Source organism: Mustelus asterias, chromosome 4 (genome assembly GCF_964213995.1).
Source record: "Mustelus asterias chromosome 4, sMusAst1.hap1.1, whole genome shotgun sequence".
Lineage (NCBI taxonomy): Eukaryota > Metazoa > Chordata > Chondrichthyes > Carcharhiniformes > Triakidae > Mustelus > Mustelus asterias.
The window spans coordinates 78,259,457-78,277,418 of NC_135804.1; the positions used below are offsets into that span (position 1 = coordinate 78,259,457).

Here is a 17,962-nt window from a genome sequence, read left to right on the forward strand (position 1 = left end):
GTGTGTCTGAATGTGTTCCTTTGTGTGTGTGCATCGGTGTGTGTGTATGCGTTTCAGTGTGTGTCCGTGTGTTTTAGTGTGTGTGCACGTATTTGTGTGTGTGCCCTAAGGACTGCACGGGACCAAATTTTTGACATTACGCTTTTACTACTTTTCTAGAATTTAGCTGTTAATAAATTTGCTCTTTCTTTGACTCAAGGAAACATTGTTTGTCTGACTCCTGATTACTCATAGCTCAAATAGTGAAATATATTCTGATTTGGAAAAGGCATATGCTCATAAAAAGAATCTTTGATGTGACCAACCCAGGAGGTTGAATAGAGGTGAGCCTGTTGATTCCTTCTCACCTTAAGAAATTCTTCCCCTCCCTCAATGTGTCAGAGCCTCTCCAACTCACTCTCCAGTGCAATGATTCTGAGCTGAAGTGACTGTGGGCATTTGAAATATGGGACTGGATTTTCTCAGGACCTTTAAACACTGTGGGTGGAGCCCTGACCTGGAAGACCTGCCAGCACCACCTGCTGTCCTCCTCAGATAACTCCATTTGCTGCAGTCCCCTCCGCAACTAACTCCATCCCGTTCCCCATGCATCCCTCCCCTGGTACACCCTCGCAAAATACTCCTGCCTCCTGTAGCCCTGTCCTCAGATCACCCCAACCACAGGACAGTCAGAAAGAAACACACCAACACATTCCTTTAACCATTTCTGAGGTTTTTATTTATTACAATAAAGTACATTTGAACTCTCTCCACATATGCAAAAAAAAACTAAAGGAATCTCTTTATAAATCATCTCTTATGCATCAAACAATAAATAAGTCTCCTGGGTTTGCTCTTTATACAACCAAAGTGCTACATACAGATGTAAACGAAGTAGAGCACAGTCAGGGGTTTGCAAAAGCACAGATTACTCATCACCATATTACTGAGCTGTGTTGAAGGAAGTGTTTCAATCACATTACCATCTCTATATGGGGAGGAGGTTAAAAGAACATGTGACTTCAATACTGAACATCCATTTATATAGCATCTTCCATGGATTCAGGATGTCCCAAAGCGCCTTACAACCAATTAAGTACTTTAGAAGCATAATTTGCTGTAATGTAGAAAATGCAACAGCCAATTTATGCGCAGCTCCAACAAACAGCACTGTGATAATGACCAGATAATCTGTTTTAGGCATTAGATCAGGGATACATATTGGTCAGGATTTCTTGTTCCATGGAATCGTTTACATTCAGCTGAGCAGACAGCCTTGGCCCAACAACTCATCGCTCAGCACTGAACGGAAGTGTTAGACAATGAATGCAAGTCTTCTTACTGGGAGTTGTAGTCATGACTGACTGACACAGAGGCAGGAGAGTGACATACTGAGTCCCAGCTGACACAGTGAAATATCGAGTGTGCGAGAGATTGGTTCATGATGATTCATCATTGACTAATGAGGGGTCGTGCTGTGTGTGCATTAGAGCAATCCTGATGTGTAGATTGGTGGAGGTCCTGAGTGGTGCGAGTGTCAATGGGTGGAAGCAGAGATGCTAACCTCTCTTTCAGGGAGACTGCCATGTGGAGCAGGTCAGAGTACTTTCATCACTGGGTTTCCCATGACCAAGGCGACTGGGGATTGTTACGTTGTTGAGGAAAGTCATTGCTATTGTTGTAGAAACAGGACAGAATGAGCTGGCTCTCGTCAATATTGAAAATCCCAGCCACATCAACATTCTCAATATTACTCGCATCAGGAACTAACAGTCAGGGACAAATCTCTTGTTTTGCAGATCAGAAAAAAACAAGCTACCCACTCTGTGAATGCCGTTACACAAGTGGAGCTGTACTCAACTGGTCATCCAATAAAGTTCATTTTTAAAGATTGACATCAATATTCATCATTGCATTTGTATGTCTTTCTGTGGATATCAGGGTGAGGAATGTTTGCGTCCGGAAGTGGAAAGCTTTCAGATATCCTATGGCTGATTCCACATCTGAACATTCACAACTAGATACAGAGTAAAGCTCCCTCTACACTGTCCCCATCAAACACTCCCAGGACAGGTACAGCATGGGGTTAGATACAGAATAAAACTCCCTCTCCACTGCCCCAGCAAACATTCCCAGGCCAGGTACTGCACACAAGATTAGATACAAAGTAAAACTCCTTCCACACTGTCCCCATCAAACACTCTCAGGACAGGTACAGCACGGAGGTGGATACAGAGTAAAGCTCCCTCTACACTGAACCCATCAAACACTCGCAGGACAGGAACAGCACAGGATTAGATACAGAGTAAAACTCCCTCTACACTGTCCCCATCAAACACTCCCAGAAAGATACAGCACGGGGTTAGATACAGAGTAAAGCTCCATCTACACTGTCCCCATCAAACACTCCCAAGACAGGAACAGCACGGGGATGGATACAGAGTAAAACACTCTCTACACTGTCCCCATCAAACACTCCTAGGACAGGTACAGCACGGGGTTAGATACAGAGTAAAGCTCTCTCTACACTGTCCCCATCAAACACTCACAGGACAGGAACAGCACAAGATTAGATACAGAGTAAAACTCCCTCTACACTGTCCCAATCAAACACTCCCCAGGACAGGTACAGCATGGGGTTAGATACAGAGTAAAGCTCCCTCTACACTGTCTCCATCAAACACTCCCAGGACAGGTACAACACAGGGTTAGATACAAAGTAAAGCTCCCTCCATACTGTTCCTCCCTAACATTCCCAGGATCGGTACAGCACAGGGTTAAATACAGTGTAAAATTCCCTCTACACTGTCCCCAACAAACGCTCCCAGTGCAGGTACAGGATGAGGTTAGATGCAGAGTAAAGCTCCCTTTACAATGTTCCCATCAAGACTCCCAAGACAAGTACAGCACAGGATTAGATACAGAGTAAAGCTCCCTCTACACTGTCCCCATCAAACACTCCCAGTTATAGCAAGGGGTTAGATACAGAGTAAAGCTCCCTCTGTGCTTTCCCACCAAGCACGCCTGGCAGGGCACAATATGGATTTGATCGAGATTTAAGCTTCCCTTACACTGTCCCCATCACACACTCCTTTCGGTGTTCTACAAGGGATAGGGTCCATAATGTACAGGAGCTACAGATGGTGGATGATCCGCTCCAGTTGGTGAAGGTGAAAGTCACTGTCTCTTTTTAAAAGGGGTTCCTGAATGCGAAGCTGAATGATTAGTTGTCTCCTGTCTGTAGACAGCAAATATAAACTGTGCTGTTAATCATATACAAGGTCTCTACACTTACAACACCAAACAACTTGCCAGGTCATGCATATGCTTTACCACTACACAGGGCACTATAACATCCCCAGCAACAATCACACTTTGGGAATATTGACTTTTTTTCACCACAACATAGTACAGCTAATTTATCAGGATAAATCCACATCTAGTGAACCTTTTTTGTCAGAATCCATGAGGTAACATAGCTGTATCCTCTATTGCCTGGCAATCACTAAAGGGCATGGTTTGAAATGGTGGCAGCTCATGCAATTATAGCAATGGTTTTCCACTATCCATTGTCAAGGAGTTTGCAACTTATAGACATGGCTTAAACAGTTGCATTTAATGCCTACTCCACAACAATTCTAAACAAGAGAGCAGTCATGGAGCCATCACTTTGCTCACTGTTTGCCTGGATCACAAGGTGAGGGCCTATGATTAATCCGCCCTCTTGTAAATGATGAAATCAGTGCTTTGGGTCAGATCCAGTCAGGAGCAGGGACAGCGAGAGCCACATCTTTTCAGCAATGCTCCAATGCTTTGGATTCATTTGTCCAAAGATCAGTTCCATTCACCAACTGGTTGCTTGATAACTTGATGACATTGGGAAGGCCATTGTCTTCCAGGGAACCTCCTATTGGTCATTGTATAACATCAACAACAATGGGGATTCCTGTGACTACAATTAACGGGTGGGTTGCTAGTTGTGCCTGGCCATGCAGTGCTTAAGCTTTACAGGGAAATTTGCAGTGAAGGCGTTTACTTTCATCCTGTTTTACATTCAGAGACTGGAGTATTACTGCTGTTCTCGGGGCAGTAAAGTCGAGCAAGCAGCCCATGAAGATTTGAAATCAGCAGAGAAACACATCCCTTCAGAACCTGTGAAATACTTCAGCAGCTTTCTTCCTCTGGTCTTGTCTGGTTGCTACAGTTTGGAGGTGACTGTATCCCGGTCGATATTTTTAATACCATGCAGAATACGCTTCATGTGGCCCACCTTGGTTATCCCCAGATCCTTAAACAAAAAGCATTAATAATTTAACTATATCAATCTGTCTCTTCTGTTCAAGATATTTCAGAAAATTAAATCAGATTCTGTTACTATAACAATGTAGTACAACAAAATCATGTCTCACAAATTTGATTGAGTTTTTTGAAGCGGTAACCAAGAAGGGAGATGAGGGCAGTGCAGTTGATGTTGTCTATATGGACTTTAACAAGGCCTTTGACAAGGTACCGCATGGTAGGTTGTTGCATAAGGTTAAATCTCACAGGATCCAGGGTGAGGTATCTAAATGCAAACAAAATTGACTTCTTGACAGAAGCCAGAGGGTGGTTGTAGAGAGTTGTTTTTCAAACTGGAGGCCTATGACCAGCGGTGTGCCTCAGGGATCAGTGCAGGGTACACTGTTACTTGTCATTTATATTAATGATTTGGATGAGAATATAGGAGGCATGGTTAGTAGGTTTGCAGATGTGCGGGTTAGGTTGATTGGCCAGGTTAAAAATTGCCCCTTAAAATACTAACATGCGTAGGTTAGAGGGATTAGCGGGTAAATATGTGGGGGTAAGGCCTGGGTGGGATTGTGGTCGGTGCAGACTCGATGGGCCGAATGGCCTCCTTCTGCACTGTAGGGTTTCTATGATTCTATGATGACACTAAGATTGGTGGCATAGTGGACAGTGAAGAAAGTTATCTCCAATTGCAACGGGATCTTGATCAATTGGGCCAGTGGGCTGATGAATGGCAGATGGAGTTTAATTTAGACAAATGCGAGGTGATGCATTTTGGTAGATTGAACCAGGGCAGGACTGGTTCAATGCCCTGACTGAGTAGTTAATGGTAAGGCGTTGGGGAGAGTTACAGAACAAAGAGGTCTAGGGGTATATGTTTATAGCTCTTTGAAAGTGGAATCACAGGTGGACAGAGTGGTGAAGAAGGCATTTGGCATGCTTGGTTTCATCGACCAGAACATTGAATACAGGAGTTGGAATATCTTGTTGAAGTTGTAATAGACATTGGTAAAGCCACACTTGGAATACTGTGTGCAATTCTGGTCACCCTGTTATAGAAAGGATATTATTAAACTAGAAATAATGCAGAAAAGATTTACTAGGATGCTACCGGGACTTGAGTTATAAGGAGAGGCTGGATAGACTGGGACTTTTTTCTGTGGAGCATAGGAGGCTGAGGGGTGATCTTATCGAGGTCTATAAAATAATGAGGGGCATAGATCAGCTAGATAGTCAATATCCTTTCCCAAAGGTAGGGGAGTCTAAAATTAGAGGGCATAGGTTTAAGGTGAGAGGGGAGAGATACAAAAGTGTCCAGAGGGGCAATTTTTTCACACAGAGGGTGGTGAGTGTCTGGAACAAGCTGCCAAAGGTAGTAGAGGCGGGTACAATTTTGTCATTTAAAAAGCATTTAGATAGTTACATGGGTACGATGGGCATAGGGGGATATGGGCCAAATGCGGGCAATTGGGATTAGCTTAGGGGTTTTAAAAAAAAAGGGCGGCATGGACAAGTTGGGCCGAAGGGCCTGTTTCCATGCTGTAAACCTCTATGACTCTAATGGGGGACAAGATTTCAGAACGCAAAGGTAAAAAGTTGTCAAGTTACCATGACTAAGGTTCATTACCAGCTGCAAATTTAGAGAGTGACAGAGGGAGGTGTGAAAGGTGAGGGGAAAGGCGGAGGGAACAGTTGATGAGGAATGGGGAGAGTTGTTGGGAGAACACATGTGGGTGAGGAAGAGTCCATGCAGGGAGGGGAGGAATAAAGAATTAATCAATTTATTCATGAACCAACGCAGTGCTTTTTAAGACAATAATACGTCCAAAAGCTTCTCACAGCTAGTAAATTACTTTTGAAATGCAGTCGCAATTGTAAAATAAGAAATGATGCATCAAATCTGACACAGCAAGCTCTTGCAAACAACAATATGATAATGACCAGATAAATGTCTTCTAGTCATGTTAGCCGAGGGAAAAATATTGACCAGCACCACCAGAGAAAGCTCCCCTCTGCCCTTTCTTGAGACAATATCATGGGGAATCTTTTACATCTGCCTCAAAGGACAGACAGACATTGTTTAATGCATCACAGAAACATAGAAAATAGGAGCAGGAGCCTGCTCTGCCATTCATTATGATCATTGCTGATCCTCCAACTCAATAGCCAGATGCCGCCTTTCACCCAAATCCTTTAATCCCTTTAGCCCCAAGAGTAATATTATTCTTGAAAACATCCAATGTTTTGACCTCAACTGCTTATTTGGTAGAGAATGCCATAGGCTCACCACTCTCTGGGTGAAGACATTTTTCCTCATCTCAGTCCTAAATAGTTTACCCCCGATCCTTTGATTGCGACTCTGGTTCAGAACTCCCTGGCCATTGGAAACATCCTTCCTCGGTCTACCCTGTCGAGTCCTGTTAGAATTTTTTAGGTTTCTATGAGATGACATGAAAGGCAGCACTTTGTCACTGATGGAATGCAATGTCAGCTTACAGAGTGGACTCAAATTTCTGGAGTCAAGCTTGAACTCATGGCTTTCTGACTTAGGGGTGAAAAGTTACCCATTGAGCCATGGCTGACACCTAGATGTTTGATAATTGACATGAGTAAATGTTGGAAAACAGATCAAGGACATATACTCATATGATATAGGCACAGGAAGTAGTCTCACAACACCAGGCTACTTACTATGCTTACCCCAGTCCAATGCCAGCAACTTCACATCATAAGATAAAGTGCATCTGGTATTTGAGTGCGGTTGAGGAATTAGAAGTCAGTGTTTGGTTCTAGATCTTACACACAAGGAAATTGAATATAAAACCCATCCTGTTGATCTTCCTGATGCTGCCACAGCCACCATTTTGAAATTCATGGAAACAGACTACCCCAGCATGCATTTGGGACAGCACAGTGGTCAGCACTGCAGCCTCACAGTGCCAGAAACCCGGATTCAATTCTGGACTTGGGTCACTGTCTGTGCGTAAACTGCACATTCTCTCCATGTCTGCAAGGGTTTCCTTTGGTGCTCCGATTTCCTCCCACAGTGTAAAGACGTGCTGGTTAGGTGCATTGGCCATGCTAAATTCTCCTTCAGTGTACTCGAACAGGCATCAGAATGTGGTGACTAGGGGATTTTCACTGTAACTTCAATGCAGAGTTAATGTAAGCCTACTTGTTGCACTAATAAATAAACTTAAACTTCAAAAAATGATGGTCTAGTAATTTATCATCAATTTGCCAAAATCCTCAAGGGTTATAAATTTGTTTTTTTTAAAAATCAAAGAATCATTTTCACTTCTGTAGTTTGGGGTCAGGGCTGGGAACTGATGGGAATTGGTCAGGGTTCATATTTCTGACCTATGGTAAAGTGCACTGTGAGGAAGGACAGAATCTGGTTCAGTATCAGCATGAAGCAATCCGGCTATGGCCTCTATTGATAAAGGATTTGCTGGGGTAGATAGTGAGGGCCACAATCCTCAAATTAGAGTGAGGTATCTCAGGGGGGATGTCATGAAGCACATCTACACACAGAGGATGTTCAATCTGGAGGACAATTGGAGTTCTCGAGACTGATGTTGTGATGCAGATGTGTCATCAACTGATTGACAGAACAGGCCGGAGGCTGTTATGTTGGCTCAGTTCACATTGGACAATTAACGATAGAGGGTTGGCAGCAGGAGAAATACTTAATACAATTAATGTTACCGGAGAGGCAGTGCTGGGTAGACTAATGGGACTGAAGGTGGACAAGTCCCCGGGTCCGGATGGAATGCATCCCAGGGTATTGAAAGAAATGTCAGAGGTAATAGTGGATGCGTTAGTGATTATTTATCAAAACTCGTTGCATTCTGGGGTAGTGCCGGTTGATTGGAAAACGGCTAATGTTACGCCGCTGTTTAAAAAAGGAAGGAGACAAAAGGCGGGTAACTATAGGCCGGTCAGCTTAACGTCTGTAGTAGGGAAAATGCTGGAATCCATTATTAAAGAGGAGATAGCAGGGCATCTGGATAGAAATGGTTCGATCAATCAGACGCAGCATGGATTCATGAGGGGAAAGTCGTGCTTGACGAACATGTTGGATTTTTATGAAGATGTGACTAGGGCGGTTGATGGAGGAGAACCGGTGGATGCGGTGTTTTTGGATTTCCAAAAGGCCTTTGATAAGGTGCCCCATAAAAGGCTGCTGAAGAAGATTAGGGCACACGGAGTTGGGGGTAGTGTGTTAAAGTGGATTGGGGACTGGCTATCCGACAGGAAGCAAAGAGTCGGAATAAATGGGTGTTTTTCCGGTTGGAGGAAGGTAACTAGTGGCGTGCCGCAGGGATCGGTACTCGGGCCGCAACTGTTTACCATTTATATAGATGATCTGGAGGAGGGGACGGAGTGTAGGGTAACGAAGTTTGCAGACGACACAAAGATAAGTGGAAAAGTGTATCGTGTGGAGGACGGAGAAGATCTGCAGAGAGATTTGGACAGGCTGAGTGAGTGGGCGAGGATATGGCAAATGGAGTATAACGTTGATAAATGCGAGGTTATACACTTTGGAGGAAATAATAACAAATGGGATTACTATCTCAATGGAAACAAATTAAAACATGCTACCGTGCAAAGGGACCTGGGGGTCCTTGTGCATGAGACGCAAAAGCCCAGTCTGCAGGTACAACAGGTGATCAAGAAGGCAAATGGGATGTTGGCCTATATCGCGAGGGGGATAGAATATAAAAGCAGGGATGTCCTGATGCACCTGTACAGGGCATTGGTGAGGCCGCAGCTGGAGTACTGTGTGCAGTATTGGTCCCCTTATATGAGGAAGGATATATTGGCATTGGAGGGAGTGCAGAGAAGGTTCACCAGGTTGATACCGGAGATGAGGGGTTTGGATTATGAGGAGAGGCTGAGGAGATTGGGTTTGTACTCTTTGGAGTTTAGAAGGATGAGGGGGGATCTTATGGAGACTTATAAGATAATGCGGGGGCTGGATAGGGTGGAGGCGGAGAGATTCTTTCCACTTAGTAAGGAAGTTAAAACTAGAGGACACAGCCTCAAAATAAAGGGAGGTCGGTTTAAGACAGAGTTGAGGAGGAACTTCTTCTCCCAGAGGGTGGTGAATCTCTGGAATTCTCTGCCCACTGAGGTGGTGGAGGCTACCTCGCTGAATATGTTTAAAGCGCGGATGGATGGATTCCTGATCGGTAAGGGAATTAAGGGTTATGGGGATCAGGCGGGTAAGTGGTACTGATCCACGTCAGATCAGCCATGATCTTATTGAATGGCGGGGCAGGCTCGAGGGGCTAGATGGCCTACTCCTGCTCCTATTTCTTATGTTCTTATGTACAACAAATGACCACCTTGGCCAGGTATTGGGAGGAAAAGCTCAAATTATCCTGCAGAAAACTCAAGTCAGTTCTAAGGTTCATTGTTAGATCTTGTATTTTGTACATGGCCCCTTTAAATCATTTGCCATGATCTGTTTGAGGTTACAATCATGATCATCTACGTAGTTTAGTTAGGCTAGCCCATGGTGACTACAGGACCTGTTAACAGGAATATCAGGGTTTAATGGTACCTTCAGATTTTGCCTTTCCAGTTGCAAAAGCTCTGATCCCTGGATGTCATGACGTGTAAAAATGTCTTTGTACTCCCCTAGTTTGAGAGACTCCAGCCACACTGCTACTTCATCTGTGCCCCATCTCTCTACTTGCAAAGGGAAGAGCAGAGCTCTGCTTAGCACCAGCAAACAATCCAGTACCTGACAAGACAATGCACGCACAGCAAGCCAGAAACAAAGCAGGCAAAAGATTTCCTCATGATAGTGAAAGCACACAGCATTGAGTAATGATGGACTCGCTGAAGGGAACTCAGAGATACAAAGGGCTGAATGGTCTCCATCTGCACTGGATGTCACTGTGATTTGAGCTCAGCATCTTTTACTGTTGTTGTTGATCAGCTGCTAAGTGGGGTGAGTTTTTAGCGTTTAATTTGAAGTTGGAAATGGAGCGAGTCTATGACCCAGAGCTACCCAGTAGAATGCATCTTAAACAGGCTGGCTGGAATTGTGAAATTATAAAAAACACTGCAGGAAAAATTAGAAAAACAAATTGTTTACAATCCAGACAAGGACTGACAAACATTCCTGCTCAGCTCAACCATCCAATCAGAATTTAGTCCAGATTATTCAATTTCATACCTTCAACAAGCCAAGGTGAATATTGCACATATGTTAATACACTCAAATAAATGCAAATGAAATCGCACATCATGCAGTCACAGCGATGGTTGTAAAATGGGGGTGAAGATGAAACTTAAAAGATAACCATGTCAGTTTAAACTTTAATAATATTTCTTGTTTTCAGCTCATGTTCAAAAACAGTGAGTATGTGCATGCACTAAGGAATCCAGACAACTAACAGCGAGTGTAGACTATGAAATCAAGACAATTAAGAAGCTCCAAACCCCACAAGCTTTGTCAGAAACACACATGGGAAGTGATGTCCAATGACAAGAGTGAAGGACAGGATGAGCCACCAGCCCTAACAAAACAGCCTCTGGTCACAGCTGTGCCCTCCACCAAGAACAAACTGGAACCTCCCTGCCCAGGGCTTGGCAAGCTGGTGAGTGCGGTTTATGGTGATGGTCATCTAAAATACTCATCTAAAATTGATCCTTTATTCAATCCACCAATAGCTTCTCAACTCACAAGAAAAAAATCTTAGGGGAGGGATTTTAACTTGCTCAAAATCCATTTGCTACATTGAAGTTAAAATCTCCTTTAGCATATGTGTCTAGAACTCTCTTCTGCCACTTCAGCTATACTGTATACTGTCAGCAGAGCTCACTGTTCTTCGACAGCATGTCCCAAGCCTGCAACCACCGGCACAGTGGTACAGTGGTTAGCACTGCTGCCTCACAGCACCAGGGACCCGGGTTCAATTCTAGCCTCAGGTAATTATTGGTGTGGAGTTTGCACGTTCTCCCCGTGTCTGCATGGGTTTCCTCTGGGTGCTCTGGTTTTCTCCCACAATCCAAAGATGTGCAGGTTAGGTGGATTGGCCATGCTAAATTGCTCCTTAGTGTAAGGGAGATGAACAGGGTAAATATGTGGGTCATGGGGATAGGGCCTGGTTGGAATTGTTGTCGGTGCAGGCTCGATGGGCCGAATGGCCTCTTTTTGCATTATAGGGATTCCATGATTCTACCACCCAGTAGGTTAGGAGCAAATCACCTCCAAGTCTCCCTTCACCCTGACTCAAACATATGTCATTATACATCCTGGAACTTATTAGTCAACAGTATTATGGTTGTACCTAAACATCAGGGACTGCAGCAATTCAAGGAGGCAGCTCAACAGCACCTTCACAATTAGGAGCAGACAATAAATACTAGCCATGGCAGCAGCACCCACATCCTGTGATTTTATTTTGATTTCACAGTGTCTCCAGTCCAACATGGACCAATAGGCTTCCAGTTTTCATGTGTGCAACACCCTTACCATCTCAGCACAGATCTGGCAAAAGGTTGAAGCTTTGAGTCCCGGACAAGTGATCCACAAGGGGACACCATGCAACCGGATTTTATATCGTGCTGAGAATCCCGTTTACCACAGCTTACACAGGACTTTTTAAGTTACAACTTTCAAGCAATCAGGGGTCAGGTCAGGAACAGATAACTTGTCTTGAGGATTTATACCTTAGCAATAAGCATGTCTCTGACATGTGATACCTGTCACGTGTAAATCAGGACCTCTGTTTTACACATTATAGTGCAATTGGGTTGGGAGCAATGGCCGAGAGTTTGGCTCTACATGTCTTCTTGGCAGATCGATATAAATCAAGGAGCCTCATGTTCTGGGACTAGGAGATGACATTTTAAATCAAGGATTGACATTCGGAACTCCCTCAGGTCTCCTGAAGGCATTTCACTGAGAGCTCCGAGCCAGAACACAGGCCACATGTGCCTCAGTCTGAAGCCGATTTTTCTATGGGATCCTTCCTAGGACAAGCACACCCATAGGACAACACAGGTCTGCAAGCAGAAATACACAATTCGCATTCAATAATATTTCAGAAGTATTTGTATTATGGCTGGAATTACTGTGGCTCTGTAGACTCTGGATGGAGATGTATATGGTTAAAAATTGTTCCTTATCTGTTGTTTTCATTTTCTGTCTCAAGCTGGTAAGAATGGGATAGGCTTTCACTTTTGATAGTGAGGCAGGAGCAGATCAGCCCCTGTTATACAGCACACCTGATTTAACATTTCCAATGTTGATATGACAGTGGACATTATTATTCTTATTTCGTGAATACAAATCCCTGGTGCTAAGCGATCACCTCCTCATGAGCTGAATTGAAGATGATTAGTCCATCACAGCCTGTAGAGGGGACATGCCTTGACAACGTGCAGCATTGTTTGAATCTCTCCACAAGTGCATAAGAGGTTTATACTGAGGCCCCAGAGGTGGGGGAGGGAGGTGGCTGCACAGGGGCCCTGACTTGTACTGAACCTATTTAGCAAGGATCAGTCCTGCCATGGTAGATCAAAGCCACACAACAAGTGAAGTGTGTCACAAGTAGCTTTGGTCTAAATGATGCCTGTTGGTAGATCTTGCTCAGGGAGATTTCTCCATATGGGGTGCTGACATGGAAAGTGGGCAGTAGGTGGATTGAATAAACCAAGTTGGTAAGTAAGTTGCATCATGGATGTTTTCAACCAGCTTATTGGCTTACATCTGGCGAAATCTGAATCCAAGAAAAGCTGGAATTAAAAGTGTAATGACGATCTTAGATCTTGGAGCTCTGCAGTGCAGAAAGAGGTCATTCAGCCCATTAAGTCTGTACCAACTCTCTAGAGTATATTATCCCAGGCCCTTTCCCCTGCCCTATCCCCAAAGTCTGTGCATTTACTATGGCTAATCCACCTAATCTACACATCCTTGGATACTAAGGGGTAATTTAGCATGGTCAATCCTAACCTGCACATCTTTGGACTGTGGGAAGAAACCAGAGCACCCAGAAGAAACCCACGCAGACAGGGGGAGAACATGCAAACTTCACCCAAGATCAGACTCGAACCTGAATCCCTGGGGTTGTGAGGTAAGCCATTGTCGTTAAAACTCATCTGTTTCACTAATGCCACTCAGTTCAAGGGTAATTAAGATGGGCAATAAATGCTGGCATCTTGAGAATTAATAAAATAGTAAATATTCTTCTTGTTTTTAAGACCAGGATTTGACCTTTTAAAGCATGTGTGAAAATGTGTTGTTTATAAACCGGTGAATAGTTATTTTGGATGGTTCTATTTGGTGATTACGTTGGGTAGATCTAGGAGTTGAAAGGTTGGAATTTTAACAATTCCTCCAACAACATTCTCACCTTCATTCCACTGATGGGTGAATGATCAGGAACAGCATTTTCCAGGTGTTTGAAGAATATTCAAGGATTCTCAGGACTGGTACGGACCAGGAGAAAGGACCTTGAGAATAGGTCTTCGCTGCTTAAAGTTATTTGATTATTATTTAATTGTACTTAGTTAATGAATCCAAACTCACCCTGCAAAGAACTGTTTGATTTTTGCTTCTGGAGTTTCTCTTTTCTTGACATGTTTTTTATTCTTATTTTAATGCTGCTCTTGTTACTTCCCTTTGAATGTTCCTGAGAAGATAAAAGAAAATTACAGGTTAACAGGGACATTTTATCATGAGAAAAGAAATGAGGTTAAGGCCCTTGGCCTGAATTCCCTTTGCTCTTTTAACCTGGTATAAAACCTGGTATAAAACTGAGCACACTGCTCACCATCCAGGCATAGCAGGACATCAATAAGCTCATTGGCCACATACTTAGGACATTTTGTTTCTTCTTGCATTCATTCTATTTGAAAGAACATGAAAAATGAATACTTGTGTCTGTTGAGGCTGAATGGGCCAATGTGTGATCATAATCCAATTTAGAGAATGCATGCATTTACTTCAAACACTGGCTGTGTGGCATATCTTATCTGGAGAGACTACAGTCTGTCTCAGGTAGTTACTTCAAACTGGTTTATATACAATATGTACACTATATACACAACGAGCACATCTCTCCTGAGTATTGACTATTCCATTTGCCATGCAGAGGCTGGGATTTTCAGGTCCTTCTGCCAGCAGAATCTTCCAGTTGCTCCAAAAGCGACTCCCCGTGAAGGGTTTCCCAGCAATGCAGCCAGCGAGTAAATGCCTATTTACTTTGGCAGGACCAGAAGATCCCGCCAGCAGTCAACGATGAGCTGCCCACCACCCCTGCCCCCCATGCCCCCTCCTCACCCCACCCAACCACTGGCAAACCCACATGGCAGAGGGTTGCAAAATCCTCACTACAATCTCTAACACATGACTACTGATACATCATGATATAACTCACTCATGACTATTACGATTCTATTAGCCCATTACACTACAGTATTGACATCTGTTACAGGAGCAACCATACAGACCCATATAAGGCCACATGCTCTGGCAACCAGGCCTCTGCGTCCTGATGGCTCTTTTACTGTTGTCTCCTTGGCCATTAAATCCTAAATTCTTTCTTTCAGAAAATAACTTAAGAAGAGTATATGAAGAGTTCTCAGAGGAACAGGCGACTTTGGAAAGCTCGCCACCATTGGGACCCTCTTCCCCTTATCTCTGGGTCTGTTGTAGACTAAAAGATTGATTACTATGTCAGCAGCTCAATTAGCATTGTATCATGTGATTATGAGGATTGTGGCAGGTCAACAAAGTGAGCTATGGTCTTTTTCGTTTTCCTCAGTGGAAATCCTATGCCAGAATTTGTTACTTGAAGCAACTTGGGATGTAGAATGCAGATTTAAACTTCATGTAGTGGGCCCTAGGCTCCAGGGTACGCAAAATATGAACATTCCTGCTCTCCATTTGGAGACCAGTAATTCACTGCCTTTTGCTCAGGATGTACTGTTAAAGGAAGGAAGTGATGGAGCTGGCTATAAGGACACAAAAGGTGAATCATGTGGACCATGTTATTCGGGAGCCACAAAGTTGTTCGTACCGTCACTCTCTGTAAAAGGTCATGACAAGGGATAAGCTAAGTTTAGGGTGGTTGGGTAATGTGGTCGGCAAATCTAAAACCTGTGAATTGAATAGTAATTGCATCAAACTGTTTGGGTATTAAGTGGAGATTCACGTGTACTCCTTTAAATAGGGACAGACTGAAATTTTACTCGTCCGGTTAGGAGGTGCATGTTTGTAATGTGTATTTCTGAAAATAAAAGCTGATAAATGTGTTTAAAGATTGACTCCAATTTTATCCTTGATGAGCTGGCATTCTGGAGTAAAATGACCAGTGTTGCTATCACACATTCAGAGGATAAAAGCTTTCCCATCCAAAAATCATAGAAGGAGGGTGATTGCAGATGGCAGTAGTTACTATTGAGATCTTTGAATTCTACATTGCGAACTGTGAAGGATAACTTGACTTCTTTCTTTTGGTGAGCTAAGTTGAATGAGCTGACACACCTCCACATCAGTTGTCTGGATGGTGTGCCCCAGCCAGTGGAGCTCAACCAGCTTCTGGAGATCACTTTCAACATCACTCAGTGCAGTCTGCAGCTCCTCTTCATAGGAAGACTCCAACTCCTGTACAAATGCACAATGGTGAACCAGTTAACGCATAGTACAGAAACAGGGACAAGGCTCATTACAAGCCTTTCTCAAATCTATTATCAAAATACTGCAGGTGTGATGTCAAACTTATAAATTCCACGATTTTGAGGTTCCACTGGTCCTGATAACAGAGTAAGAGTTTTAACAACACCAGGTTAAAGTCCAACAGGTTTATTTGGTAGCAAATACCAATAGCTTTCGGAGCGCTGCTCCTTCGTCAGATGGAGTGGAAATGTGCTCTCAAACAGGGCACAGAGACACAAAAATCAAGTTACAGAATACTGATTAGAATGCGAATCCCTACAACCAGCCAGATCTTAAAGATACAGACAATGTGGGTGGAGGGAGCATTAAGCACAGGTTAAAGAGATGTGTATTGTCTCCAGACAGGACAGCCTGCAAGTCCAGGAGGCAAGCCGTGGGGGTTACTGATAGTGTGACATAAACCCAACATCCCGGTTTAGGCCGTTCTCATGTGTGCGGAACTTGGCTATCAGTTTCTGCTCAGTGACTCTGCGCTGTCGTGTGTCGTGAAGGCCGCCTTGGAGAACGCTTACCTGAAGATCAGAGGCTGAATGCCCGTGACTGCTGAAGTGCTCCCCCACAGGAAGACAGAGCCTGATGATACACCTGATAACAGAGCCAGGCAAGTGCTAAAACCAGCAGCACTTCTCAGAGTGCTGGTTCGTGTCTCTGTCCTGCTCCTTCACCATTTTTCAAAAGGTGGATTGGGGAGGCAGTTGTGGCAGGGCTGCCCACCTGCATGTGGTGGGTAGCTGATTAAAATAATTAACCCCCACATAAGGCTAATTGGATGAGCTGACTGGGATTATGATATCCTTCTGGATCCAGAGGACAATGCAGGCCTGTTTAGCCATCTAGAAGTGGTCTCCTGACAGCAGACTAGGATACTAGTGCTCCTGGCAGGCCCAAAAGCTTTCCCAGCTTGCCTGGGTGCAGGAGCAGCTATAGGCTGCCTGTGGAGAAAATGCCCCACACAGTGGTGGCTTGGTTGAACAGGCCAAAAGATGGAGAGAGGGGGCTTTCTGCTCCTTCCCAGCAGGCAGATCTTTGATTGGCTCTCCAGCTTCAAGAGCCTGTCTGCCCTCCTTAATTGGACAAAGCCCACCCTCAGGTTATCCACAGGCTGCCCTGGGGAAAATCGCATAAAATGACTGCTTTCCACTTAGTGTGAGCTGCTGACTCCAATTTGTGCCTGACAGCTGGATTCAAAATCCCATAGGAAAAATCCTGTCCCATTTGTCACCTTCAAGTTGCTTCAGAATTGAATGCAGCATCAGTGGAGCAAGATAACCCATCACAGAGAGAGTTCACGAACATGTAATGTGTTTGAATAAGTGAGGTTCCACCACGGTAAGACAGAAGAATCAATAAGGAAAAGAAGAACAAACTAAATTGCATTTTGATAGCACCTTTCACAACCGCACCAACACTTCATTTATATAGCATCCTTAATGGAATATACTGTCTCTCGGTGTTTCAAAGGAGCAATATAAAGCTGACTTTAACACTTAGCCAAAATGTGATATTTGGGCAGATGACCAAAAGCTTGCTCTGAGACGTAGATTTTCAGGCGTGTCTTAAATCAGGCAAGGGAGGAAGAGAGACCGAGGGATTTACAGAGGGAATTCCAGAGCTTAGGGCCTAAGCAACTGAAAGCATGGCCACCAATGATGGAGTGATTAAAATTAATCAAAAGGCCAGAATTAGATATGTGCAGATACCTCAGAGGGTTTTGGGGCTGGAGAAGGTTACAGAAATAGAGAGGAGTGAGGCTATGGAGGGATTTGAAAACAAGGAACAGAATTTTGAAAATAAGGCATTGCTTAAGCCAGGGCCAGAGTAGGTCAGTGAGTACAGAGATGAAGTGTGAACAGGGCTTGGTGCAGATTAGATGAAGTGTGAACAGGGCTTGGTGCAGATTAGATGAAGTGTGAACAGGGCTTGGAGCAGATTAGATGAAGTGTGAACAGGGCTTGGAGCAGATTAGATGAAGTGTGAACAGGGCTTGGTGCAGAT

General features: G+C 43.9%; 1 protein-coding gene across 5 annotated transcripts in view; it reads right to left on the reverse strand.

The window, feature by feature from the left end:
* Positions 1–698: 698 nt before the first annotated feature.
* Positions 699–17,962, reverse strand: part of LOC144492797 (diacylglycerol kinase eta-like) — a 205,306-nt gene continuing 188,042 nt past the window's right edge. For 3 of the 5 annotated variants that reach the window (XM_078211229.1, XM_078211231.1, XM_078211234.1), the window contains exons 26-28: positions 15,776–15,895; positions 13,817–13,919; positions 10,206–10,342 (exon numbers count right to left, since the gene is read on the reverse strand). In XM_078211229.1, the coding sequence (XP_078067355.1) occupies positions 10,272–10,342; positions 13,817–13,919; positions 15,776–15,895 (294 nt within the window). In that variant the 3' untranslated portion in view covers positions 10,206–10,271. Of the gene's footprint in view, positions 4,268–10,205; positions 10,343–13,816; positions 13,920–15,775; positions 15,896–17,962 lie in introns of those variants that run through there. The other 2 variants (XM_078211232.1, XM_078211233.1) reach the window with 1 other exon arrangement.